General features: G+C 33.9%; 1 protein-coding gene across 2 annotated transcripts in view; it reads left to right on the top strand.

Moving 5' to 3' along the window:
• The window catches only part of LOC149532994 (putative WRKY transcription factor 4), a 66,350-nt gene extending 53,154 nt beyond the window's left edge, over positions 1 to 13,196 (top strand). For both annotated transcript variants that reach the window (XM_089804440.1, XM_089804439.1), the window contains exon 5: positions 12,064 to 13,196. In XM_089804440.1, coding sequence (XP_089660566.1) covers positions 12,064 to 12,541 — 478 coding nt within the window. In that variant the 3' untranslated portion in view covers positions 12,542 to 13,196. The remainder of the gene's footprint in view (positions 1 to 12,063) is intronic.
• The last annotated feature ends 332 nt before the right edge of the window (positions 13,197 to 13,528 follow it).

The raw sequence follows: 13,528 nt of genomic DNA, 5'->3' as shown, positions 1-13,528 counted from the left end.
CTGGTACTGGTACCGGTACGGAAATTTTTCAAATAGGAGACGGGGGTACTTGGAGACGGCAATTTTTAATTTTAATTTTTTTAATAGTTTAAAGAGTCTAATACTAAAAGTAAATACAAGATTTGAAAATTGTAATACTGTAAGGCTAAAGTAAATAATAATAGTAATGTCATATTAAAATTAAAATAGACTCGTAGAGTCAAAGATTTGAAAACTCACATGATCACAATATTGTATCTCATAGACGTATTTGTTTTTCGAATATTGCATATGATCACCATCATATCAGATTGATAATCGCTGAGATTATCATTACATATTCAAATTTAAAATTCAAAAAAGTATAGTTTGATGCTGAATTGCCGATATGCAAACAAAAATGAACACTTTGTACAATAAACAAAAAACAGAAATATATCTAGTATTAGTATGTCGATGGTACTATCATCTACTCCACAAGGTTGTGATCATCCATCTCAAGGTCTTCAGCTATCATGCTTTCCAAAAGTCATCACTCTCCAAAAATATTTTAAATGATTTAATCATTTAAATTGTTGAATAAAAATAATTTTTAAAAAGTGTTTCTAATGTTTTTAAAGTTATTAATTTATTAAATAAAATATATTAAATGATTTAATCATTTAAATTGTCAGTGGTCTTAATTTTTGTATTAAAAACATTCAAATGAGGGTTAAAATATATAAAATTATTTAATATTATATTTTACATTTATATTTTACCAAGAGACTTCAGGGAGACTTCACTTTTTGGATTAGGAGACGGGGAGACTTCAGGAGACTTCGTCATGAAGTCTGCAACCTTTTTTGAGGTCTCCGGAGACGCGAAAAGTCTCCGAGACGCGTCTCGGTCTCCAAGATGCAACTTTTAGGGGGGAGACGGGTCTCCCGGTAACCATGCTTATTTCAGAAACAATCTGGGTAAATAGGCACATTATCTAAATAGGCTAATCATATGAAAATAACATCAATCAGCAAAAGGGTATGATGAGTCGTTGCTGAAATGGTGAAGCAGTTCTGAGTAGAGAGTAATAGTTATATGAATATGATGTGCCATCTTAATAAGCCAAGCTCATGCTGCCTACATGTTCTGGTTTATTTATGGCTGTGGATCATATATTGCTGTTTCTTCACTGGCTGCTTTACACGAGATAGTTTATAGTTTATTATCCATGATTACTGCATACTTTATCAGTATTACTACTGAATAGCACTCAATAATATTTAAATTTGTTAGAAGGACTCTAACCCTGGGAAATTTTGAAGTGGATTAAGTTAGGGTAGATACAATAAATTATTCCTTTGTTGATAGACTGGACTGGTTTGACAATATGTTGAATCATAGTTGACACATCTTTCAAATCTCAACGTAGTGCATTAAACATAAAATTTATTCAAGCAATGGTCAGAACTAATATTTGAGCTGTGAAATCCAAGGAAAAAATGTCATCAATGTACATTGGGGAATTCATGATGTAATGAATAAAAGGAATCAAACTAAAAGTTGAACAACTAAAGAATATGTGTTGGATGCCACTGAAAATGCTTGGATATAGATGAATGTTAAAGTAAGCTTGTTTATTGACATTTTGGACCAGTGTAAAAATATTTCAATGAATATTTTACAAACTTATTCCTATACATCAAAGAAATTGGACCACATTTTGTGGCTTTGCTCATACTTCTTACATTTGTGCTTGTATTGCAATTACTTTATTCCTTCTCCAGTTTAAATTTTGAAAATTTTCTAATGTTACAAATTTTAAATGTTAAATACTTGCATGAGCTTCATCCTACCATATAGCCGTGTGATAAAAAGCTTTTTGAGGCTGCTTTTAGAGAGAGTTGAAATCTTGGAAAACAGTGATAAACAGTGCTGGTCATATCTCTTGACTGAAATGCTGCAAATTCTTCATTTTTGACTAAATTCTCAAAATAGCTTAAATAATATTGGTCTCAGGAGACTGCTAATTGCCATTAAGATGGACATAGAGAATGTGAATAACATGATGGATGAGAATTGTCACATATGCAGCTTCTCACACAATAGAACAAATCACAATGTAAGTACATTGGATGCAACTTCTTCCATGGGAGTAACCAATCCATACAACCACCCAATAACCACTTTATGTATAACAAATTTTAACATGATAAAGGTAGATTTAGGATCGAATTATTATTCCTAACACACTTTACCTTTAATAAACCACTTAAAAGTTGACACCTGTGTTACCATGGATTTCTGGGACAGGGGGATGAGGAAACTGTTTTCTGGGATGGAATTTTTTTTCCCGGAGCAGGGGATGGCAGTGGGGACAGCTATATGAAAAATGGGGAAAATTTTATATATAGAGAGAAATTTTAAATATTCATATGAAAACATGGATGAAGCATGCTTATATACGTTATAGAACCTTAACATATAACATTTGTGTTAAACAATGTAAATAGAGAGATTGCATGAGAGTGGAAGTCGAACAAATTATCAAAACTTAAACATTAATTTAATGGGGCAGCCATGGGTCGGGTTTCTGAAAGTTTCTGAGTTTCTGGAACATCCCCCTTTTTGAGACACATCAAATTACGCCGGAAATGCATCCATGGGTAATATTGGTTGAGACTAATATCAGCTCCTATCAATTTGAAAAGGATACGATTTGTTTTTCAATATTTTCCTCCCAATCCACGTAGTAAATAAAAGATAAGTCCAACAGCATAAGGGGCATTTTTAAACATTGGACAGCCGAGATTGCGAAACTTAATTGTAAATGTACCTTGCAGGACCAAATGAAAGTGTGCTAGGATTATGTTCGTGCTGCTATCTTAGAAATGGGGATTTTTCAATTTCAATTATGTAGTCAGAACTGGTTGTCAGACATAGTACAGTTTGTTCTAATGGATGCCTGCATCTCAGTGGAAATATTAAAATAATAGATTTCCATATATGTAGGTTTTGCAAACTATGATGTAACATACACTTTTACCGGGTCTCAATGAACAACTAACATACTCAGAGAGAAATAGTTATTACTTCAATTTCATAGGAAGACAGTTAAATCAGTTTCGTTCATATGACAAGGATTGACGGTTAAATCAGTTAAACAAAATTTTTCTTAACTAAGAAAAATAAAACAACATCAATGAATTTACCATAGAAGTTAAAAACCACATACCATGAAATTTGAGATCGAAATCAAAACTAGGGATGCTTCTGCAACCATCCGGGTTAGTCCATAATACCACTATAACAATATCACATGATGACTACCATTTAAAAATTACTATCTCAAAATCAAGTGATGATTATGATTAAATACCACTATATTTAAAATTAGGGCATCACGTACCACTATATCAATTAGGGCATCGATTACCATTAGATCATTTAGGGCTTTTAGTTACCACGGTATCACTTAGGGTTTTCCATACCATTGATTCAAATAGGGCTTCCGATACCACTGATTCAATTAGGGCTTCCGATACCACTATATCATTTAGGGTTCCAAATTACCATTGAATCAATTAGGGCTTTAGACTCCTTTCCTTTCGGTTACTTAACTATGGCAGTAACTCAAGATTATAAAATATGTTCATATTCTATATTCATATAAAAGAAGAACAATCCATAAATCTATCTCTTGTATCTAGGTGTAAAATATCTGTAATGATGATATAATTCAATTAATCCTACCTTCTCGCATATACATCATAAAAGTGATAATACTTGTTTCCGATAAACAATTGAGTGCATAGTTTATCTCTGTTTGATGTATGTCCAACATCTTGGGGAGAGGTTAAACATTGCTAGGGGCTTAACCACCCAACCTCGGACCACAACTTTATCCCCACACAATCTCTAACGAGAAAGGCCCTCCCTACTCGGAATAGACAGGGGTCATCTTGCCATCCACTGGGCATCGTGACTCGTTGCTGGATACTTCTTCCTCCCGCGGCCGAAATTATTGAACTTCCACGGCTATGTAATCTCTGTACTCGTGGATAGATGGGAAAGCCTCCCGTGGCCGGAATTATTGAACTTCCACGGCTATGTAATCTCTGTACTTGTGGATAGATGGGAAAGAAATGAAGGATTCAATTTGGAATGATATGATATAAATTTGATGTTGTTCTAGAATTAACTCGGCTTGCTAAGCATTAGGTAGATGTAAGGGTAGAAGAAATGCAGTAAGAAGGGAGTTGTCTCAAATATGATCAATGGTATTCTATTAAATGGCCGGCCTTGGCTCTTTAGCTACCTATGTTTATCAAGAAGGCCATTCAAATGCATCTCAAAATCAAAGTATAAAAGAAAGAAATAAAGAGGGAAAAAGAATAATGAGGTGAAGAGTTTTTAATTTTTATTTTATTATTATTATATGCTCTTATATACGTTAACGTGTATGTATTGGTGAAATGACATCATTAGATTATTAAATTATAATTTAGTCACTTCATTTTTATGTGTTAGTATTTAAGGGTTTATAGTAATGATAAGATAAAATTTAATAAACAATCTTTAAAGGTATGCATCATATTTTAATTTTAATTTTTTATGTTTTTATTATATTGTTTCCTTAATAGCTCATGCGGGTCCCACAGATGTATCCTGTTTTCGAGTTGCTAGGTTCTCAACCCATTTGCTCAGTGATGGTGATGTGCTTGCCTAGTTCTTTTTTGACAATGCTTCCACCCCTTAGACATGTTTCCGACAAGGAAATTCTCCATAGTTAAATAATAAATTATATTATCATAATAAATTATTTAATTATAAATAATCACAACGGTTAACCATCTTCTTAATTCCATGAATTTGTGATTAACGATCAACTAACATGTTATCTTCAAACGACTATCTATCTTACCATTTCGCTAGATTATAACAAATTAAACTGCCAACTGACTTCATGTGAACCTCAACAGCTATATTTCAAATTAGGTCAAAAATTGGGATGTAACATACCATTCCCCTTGTGGTTCATCGTCCTCGATGAACTTGAAATTGAAGCAAACATTATAAAGGAGTATTTACAATTGGAATGTAACGTACCATTCCCCTTTGTGCTTCATCGTCCTCGATGATCTCTTCAAATTAGACACTAAAAGAATATTCCAAATACTTGCATCGTGATATCATTTCTTTTCAAAGTCAAAATCATAATCGAGACTCAAGATCCATTTTTACTTAAATGTTTCCAGAAAGATACTTGCATGAAAACACATACTCACCTGAGTTCTCTTTACTGTTCTTGTGGTCATCTCAACACCAATTGAGTTGATTCTATTTCATATTCCTATCATACTCATGTAGACACTCACCATATCATTAGTTCGATTCCATATGGATATCTTCATTTAAGAGAGTTTTCAGGTTTTAATAATTGAAAGTAAGATAAGTATTCAAAATTGGAATTCTTCAACTAGGAAGTTCTAAATCATAACTTGATCGAAATTTTGAATCGCTTATACATACCATTTGGCATATGACACTTATTAATGGGTAGATCATCCTTGCAACTTACAGATCACCTGAAAGAGATTAATAAATCCATGTTTTTCCATTTATGTAACCTTGGCCTTTATGCCCAACATTTCATTAGAATAATCATCTCATGATAGGATATCTTCAAAACAATATACAACAGCTCAGTATGTAAAGTCAACATCGTATGTGTATCATACATGTATAGTAGTGTGTCAAAGAGTAAAAACCATGATATACTATGCAAGATCATCATACATCTAATCAAGATCATAAGCATCTGAAACAAATTCTCATAAGATTCTTTCAATTATCTCATCATTCTTCTGTAAATATTTGGAAGTTTATCTTTTCCATTTGTATGACTTAGGCTTTCATGCCCATCTTGTCAAAGTTTACATCTGTAAACAAGCATTGATAGTTTCAATTATGCAAGTGTGTTTACTCTATAATGGAGCACAAAATGATCTTGTCGTTTAATCAACATCAGAAGGGATCATGGTTCATAGTTTTGTTTTCCTTAAAAATAGGTAACAATTTATTTCTACCATATATTGCATAAAATAAATGCTGGGGACATTCAACTGAAAGGTATTATTTAGCCATAATTAGAGTTTTAGATAACATCTCATCAAAGTTGTAGGAGCTGGTTTGGATTGCGCAAGCCTTGGCATTCAGACCCAATTTAATCTTCTCATTCTCTATGAGAATGGCCCTCCCTCTTGGGATAAGGCACATGTATCATTCTGGTCCTGCCATTCGAGCATCCTGGTGGTTTGAGTGCCCCATCAGTTATTCCTAAATAACTGAAGCTTCTAGACAAACAAAAAGATCTCATGATCAACAATTCTGCCTATATCTACCTTGGCCAAGGATTTCAAATTGGGTTCGTAAACCCGATCTCCACCACTTGACTTGCCAATCATTTTATCTTCTTAATTATGTTTCATCTTTATGATATTACAGTTTATACATTTGTCCATTTTATATCATCTCAGCCCTTCCTAGCTATTTTGAATGATTTCCCAGTGTGATTTTCCAGTTTTGATTACAATATCCAATTATGCAAAGTAAATCTTTTTTCAACATTCTCATTTTCAGTTCCTCAAAAATAGTGTTGGACCCAAGGTTTCAGCGTTGAATCTGGCTCTGATGCCATATGTAACATACACTTTTACCGGGTCTTAATTAACAACTAACATACTCAAAAGAGAAACAGTTATTACTTCAATTTCATAGGAAGACAGTTAAATCAGTTTCGTTTATATGAAAGGGATTGACGGTTAAATCAGTTAAACAAAATTTTTCTTAACTAAGAAAAATAAAACACCATCAATGAATTTACCATAGAAGTTAAAAACCACATACCATGAAATTTGAGATTGAAATCAAAACTAGGGATGCTTCTGCAACCACTTGGGTTAGTCCATAAGACCACTATAACAATATCACATGACGACTACCATCTAAAAACCGCTATCTCAAAATCAAGTGATGATTATGATTAAATACCACTATATTTAAAATTAGGGCATCACATACCACTTTGTCAATTAGGGCATCAATTACCATTGGATCATTTAGGGCTTTTAGTTACCACGGTATCACTTAGGGCTTCCGATACCATTGATTCAAATAAGGCTTCCGATACCATTGATTCAATTAGGGCTTCCGATACCACTGTATCATTTAGGATTCCAGATTACCACTGAATCAATTAGGGCTTCAGAGTCCTTTCCTTCCGATCACTTAACAGTGGCTGTAACTCAAGATTAGAAAATATGTTTATATTCGATATTCATATAAATGAAAAACAATCCATAAATCTATCTCTCGCATCTAGGTGTAAAATATCTATAACGATGATATAACTCAATTAATCTTACTTTCTCGCATATATATCATAAAAGTGATAATACTTGTTTCCAATAAACAATTGAATGCATAGCTTATCTCTCTCTGATGTATGTTCGACATCTTGGGGAGAGGTGAAACATAGCTAGGGGCTTAACCACCCAACCTCGGACCACAACTTTATCCCCACACAATCTCTAACGAGAAAGGCCCTCTCTACCTGGAATAAACAGGGGTCATCTTGCCATCCACTGGGCATCGTGACCTGCAGCTGGACACTTCTTCCTCCCGTGGCCGGAATTATTGAACTTCCATGGCTTCCTAATCTCTGTACTTGTGGACGGATGGGAAAGAAATGAAGGATTCAATTTGGAATGACAAGATATAAATCTGATGTCGTTCTGGAATTAACTCGGCTTGCTAAGCATCAGGCAAATGTAAGGGTAGAGGTAATGCAGCAAGAAGGGAGTTGTCTCAAATACGATCAATGGTATTCTATTAAATGGCCGGCCTTGGCTCTTCAGCTACCTACGGTTATCAAGAAAGCCATTCTAATGCATCTCAAGATCAAAATATAAAAGAAAGAAATAAAGAGGGAAAAAGAATAAGGAGGTGAAGAGTTTTTAATTTTTATTTTATTATTATTATACGCTCTTATATACATTCATGTGTATATATTGGTGAAATGACATCATTATATTATTAAATTATAATTTATTGGGGTCACTTCATTTTTATATATATGTGTTCGCATTTAAGGGTTTATAATAATGATAAGATAAAATTTAATAAACAATCTTTAAAGGTATGCATTATATTTTAATTTAAATTATTTTATGTTTTTATTATATTGTTTCCTTAATAGCTTATGCGGGTCCCACAAATGTATCCTGTTTTCAAGTCGCTAGGTTCTCAACCCATTTGCTCAGTGATGGTGATGTGCCTGCCTAGTTCTTTTCTGACAATGCTTCCACCCCTTCAACATGTTTCCTACAAGAAAATTCTCCATAGTTAAATTATATTATCATAATAAATTATTTAATTATAAATAATCACAACAGTTAAACATCTTCTTAATTCCATGAATTCATGATTAATGATCAACTAACATGTTATCTTCAAACGACCAACTATCTTACCATTTCGCCGGATCATAACAAATTAAACTGCCAACTGACTTCATGTGAACCTCAACGTCTATATTTCAAATTAGGTCAAAAATTGGGATGTAAGATATGATATGGTTAAATTCTACTGAGAGCTTTTTTTGTCTCCTATTTCAAACTTTCCAATAAGGAGAAACCTATAATAGTTTTAATACTATTTTAGTGGGTTTGTACCCAAAGGGGCCCATGAACAGGTCCTGGTCTGGGTCTGGTGTGGTAGGGATTATACTCTTAAGTGTTTCTTGAGAATTGTCCTTATCATTGTTTTCTGTGATCAAACTTTTAGTAAGGGCCTGTGTGGATGTATTGGCTTCTGCCACATTTGCTTCAGCAATTTTGCAACTGAACTATTTCATTCCTTCGATAGTCCAGATTTTGCAGTTTATATATCATTGAATAATTCATTTTACATCCACAAGCTTTTCTGAGATTTTCTTTTATTGGTAACAACCTTTTCTTACCCTTAATGTTAGTGCAAGTACTGATGTTTCTTTTAGCATTTTGTTTTGCAAAACGTTGCATCTACCTACCTCAAATCCCACTATTTCTTTATTTTCTTAGGCTCTAATACCTATCAAATTTGACTCTAAGCAACAAAGAGTCTTGGTTTTTGCATGTTCTCTTTGTCACACTAAATTATGCCTTTTTTGGATCCCAAGAAAAGTGAAATCCACTTGATAGTTAATAATGTTTAACTGTTTATTTAATAGGAGATTTTTTCCACAGCAAGTAATATCGTGGTATTGCTATCAGGATTCAACTATGTAGTTTTCAAGTCAAACTCATTGACCCATGTTTATATCTATATTTATATGATTATAATCGAAGGTAAAATATTGCATGGCCAAACTCAGCTGTATCAAATCTGGAAATGATTGCTACATGGGGTTTTGTGCATGACCATACACCCAAATGGAAAACTTCGATTTAGTAAAGTCAAACTCATTGACCCATGTTCATATCTATATTTATATAATTATAATCAAAGGTAAATATTGCATGGCCAAACTAAGCTTTATCAAATTTAGAAATGATTGCCACATGTGGATATGTGCATGACCATACACCCAACTGGCAAACTTAGATTTAGGAGAGGAACTTGACATGATAAAAAAATGCTAAACCATAATTTATTACAGCATGGTAGTTATGAAAACATTTGCTCACAAACCAGGTAGAGTAATCAAGATGCTGTCATTCCTAATGGATGGTCTCTAGCTCAATGAAATACCAAAGTTAATCAGGGTTACTGGATTTGCATGTCATTGACTGTGCTGAATAGTATAGTGGGTGAGAGCATTTTTCAGGCCTTTGGTTTGGCTTGAAAAAGCATTTCATTATGTGTTTTGAATCATTGTCATTTGGTTTGTGTACAAGGGAAATAGTCAACTTAAGAATGTTTTTGGGGGTTTCTAATTGCTTTTATTAGTGCCAAATAGAAATTTTTGGGGATTGTGTAACTCACAGTTGTGCCAGTGAATGTTGACTTGAACTCACCTTCTGTGTTCCTTGTTCCACCAATTGTTTTTTGGTTGTTCTTGTTGAAGTGCTCCAATGTCTGTTGATCAGAGATGCTTCCTTTCTTACTCTTACTCTTACAAACAACAAACTACAAAGTTTTTTCTTTGCATAAGCTGGCAGCAAATATCAAAACTTGTGTTGTTGACCACAATGTACAATTGGGAATTACCTAAATTGTTGACTTCTCAAAGCTATTATGGGCAGTAGACATCCATGATAGGTTTCATATTCATTCATGCTAACTATTCATTTCTTTTATGGTAGGTTTATTGCAAAAAATAAAGATTATTTATTTAATTATTGCATATTTGATAGGTAACCACAGAGAAGTGTATTGTAAGGGATGAAACCACAGTTAAATGCCTATCGTCAATTCTTTTTTAATGAAATAACTTGTTTAGTCTAATGTGTTTTAGTAACTGTTTGATGGTCAGAGCAAATATATGATTGTTACCAAGTCTGTTGTGTAATAGGTTATCCTGTACATTTTGTTACAAGATTCCAGTCATAAACACAATAATGCCATCACTGTGTGAGATAAAATGGCTGTGTAAGCATCCAATCAGTATTATAAGATTCACCCCAAAATTGAAGAGATTATAAGGACTTGTGAGGTGCAGTGGATTCCAATTAACTCACCTATTGGTCCATGGCAAGATTTACCAAGTTGGAGGTTGGAACTTGCAGTGAGTGCTACATGAGATTGTGCTGAAAATTCAGTACCAAGTTTTTCTGGGCTTTTACCAAGGTGCCAAGTCCTATTCAAAATTGTGTCTGTCAAGTTTTGCCAAATTGGGAGTTCTATTACTATGCATCCACCGGTCAGCTGTCCTATTTAGATACAAGCTTGTGTGTGATGGCTAAAAGAAAATTCAGAAACAAATGATCGATTCAAAAGGATTCGTATTGTTGAAACCTGTGAAATGAAGTCAAATATTCGATTTGTATTGAAGAAACTTACATACTTAAAGGGAATATTACTGTACTTATGTGATTTAAATATCAAAAACCTCTCTATAAGTCTCAAGAAAATTATCGTGTACTAGGGTTATGATAGTATGGTGTATTAGGTATTAATAAATAAAGGTTAGTGATAGGAAGTTGAGTGTCATATATTGTAGGCTAGACAGTAATGGCATGTTAACTTGTATATGTTTGGAATCTCATTTGAAATATTGCATGGGGCGGCTCTTTGTTTGAGGAGTATTTTTTGGTGTTTACCTACTTCTATGGTATAATAACAATTGGATAGCTTTGGAGCATTTCTATTATTTTATACAGGTCTGTAGCTAATTGTGGTACAACTCAGTTGTGCAATCATTGGCACCATTTTAGATTTACTTCTTGCAGATAAATCACCTACTTATCTGATCCTTGTCTGGTCTTCTCTGGCCTACCCATGTATAAAGAAATACAGCTGAATAAAACTGTTACTGTGATACCTCTGTTGCTTATTACCGTGATACCTCTGTTGCTTAATTGGGTATTTATTGTCCTTTCTGTTCATTACTGGAGTTATTTAATTGTCTTATGAAAAGAGTAAAGAAGGTAGACAAAATGACACCAAATGAAAAGGGAGGAATCCTATTACTGATCTTCAATGGATCCATAGCCCGCCTTCACATTATTTTTATTGCTTTATTATATTATTCAATTTTGTGTGGAACAAACCTGCATTAAAATATCTCTTATGATTCTTAGATTAGTTCAAGTGGCTCAAATATTATTTGTGAGAGAAACTAGAAATTTTATTTCTTTAAATACTTGCTCTTTCTTAGCAAGTTTTTTAATGTTTTAATGTCCAATTTGACTACATCAGCAGGGTTTGACCCAAGCGATTATTATTCTCCTTAAGCATTAGCAAATTCTGTGTCATACACTGCTATGCAACTAGTTGGGACCAAGTATGGAAAATTTAGTACCAAAATGGAAGACCATCTTCATGATTGCATTGGTAAAATATCAGGAATTTGTACCTTGTGTCATCTATACTAACCCTTGCATTTTTTGTTTTGTGCATCAGGAGTTATTACAAGTGCACTAATCTTGGGTGCCCTGTGCGCAAACACGTTGAAAGGGCATCAAGTGATGAAAAGGCAGTTATAACAACTTATGAAGGAAAACACAATCATGATGTGCCAGCTATTAGGCATAGCAGCCATGATGTAGTGGGTACAATTTCACAAGGTCAGACAACAAATATGGCTGCTAGCAGGAGTGTTGTAACAAGTGCAGTAAAAAGTGAAAAGGTTGTGAACAAAGAGTCTGCTTTCAATAGGATTTCAGAGAGCAGGTCTGAAGGAAGGAATGATACCAATACAGAAAGTGGAGGGACTGAAGAAGCTTCGCCTACAATTTTGAACAGCCATAGTGGAAGTATGCAAACTGCCGCCTCTTTATCGGAAACATTTTCAAGAAATGAAGGTCGCTCTCTTGGTAATGATGATAATGTTGCTTCAGAAAAAGAAGAAGTGTTGAGGAAACCAAAGGAAGAGCAATGACCTGGAGTTTTATGATTCTTAGCCAAAATATGGATCTGTGCTTGCTGCTCAGTTCCTGTCCTGAATAGTTTGCAAGAAGGGCTAAACTGTTTATCATGTTAAATATTATAGCACATTTTGTGCGTTTGTGCAGAAGCTAAGGATGTGCTGCTTTCTCCCTTAGTGAAAATTTCACTGTGAAGTCTAGACCTGTGAACCATCTGAGATATCTGAACCACTAAACAATAGAAGTTGGTAATGTATGCAAAATTAAGTGCTAATTGTTCTTTCTTTATGAAAGGTGTTCATATATCATCTCCTGCATTGAGTTTTTGATTGTCAGGTAGAGGATTTCAAGCTTCCAATGATGGAAAGATTGAGTTGTGCTTCTGTTAATTTGTAGTTGTAGTGTGCTCTCTTCTCTATAGGTAGTAGGAAGCACTGTTTTGTGTACATTCTTTGGCTGCTTGTAGAGCTTTCTCGAGGCTCCTTATTCTTTGTGACAATTATATCTGATGAACTGTGCCTAGGTTTTAATTCTGGTAATACTGAGGGGCATGGACATCATGTTTAAGTTTATGCTCAGCAAACATGTGGTTGGAGATTCTAAAAATGGTCTCCTTGCTTCCACAATCCTTGTAAAATTATTTATAAAGTCTACATTCATATTTGTCAAGCTCATCTTTGAAATGATGGTGCACTGACTATGATGCATTCGATGTTTAATGGCTTTTGGACCTGAGAGAACATATTTAATATCGTAAAGACCTTGATCACGTGTTTTTATAATGCACTTTCAGTACATCTAATTATTTACACATTTGATATTTATGCTATTAACTTCAGTGCTACGTAGGGTTTTCACTTCATGTTTAATGCAATGGAACTAACATTTGCGAGGGCTTATGGTAATGCACATCTACTCCACCGGTTCTTGCTTTTGGCACTTTAATAGAAACTTGCTTGTTTATTTCATGTTTAATGCAATGGAACTAACATTTGCAAGGG

This window comes from Cupressus sempervirens, chromosome 10, assembly GCF_028749045.1.
Source record: "Cupressus sempervirens isolate cs-2001-9-10 chromosome 10, ASM2874904v1, whole genome shotgun sequence".
NCBI lineage: Eukaryota > Viridiplantae > Streptophyta > Pinopsida > Cupressales > Cupressaceae > Cupressus > Cupressus sempervirens.
The sequence above is the reverse complement of the archived record's forward strand: the minus strand, read 5'-3'. Positions and strand labels throughout refer to the sequence as shown.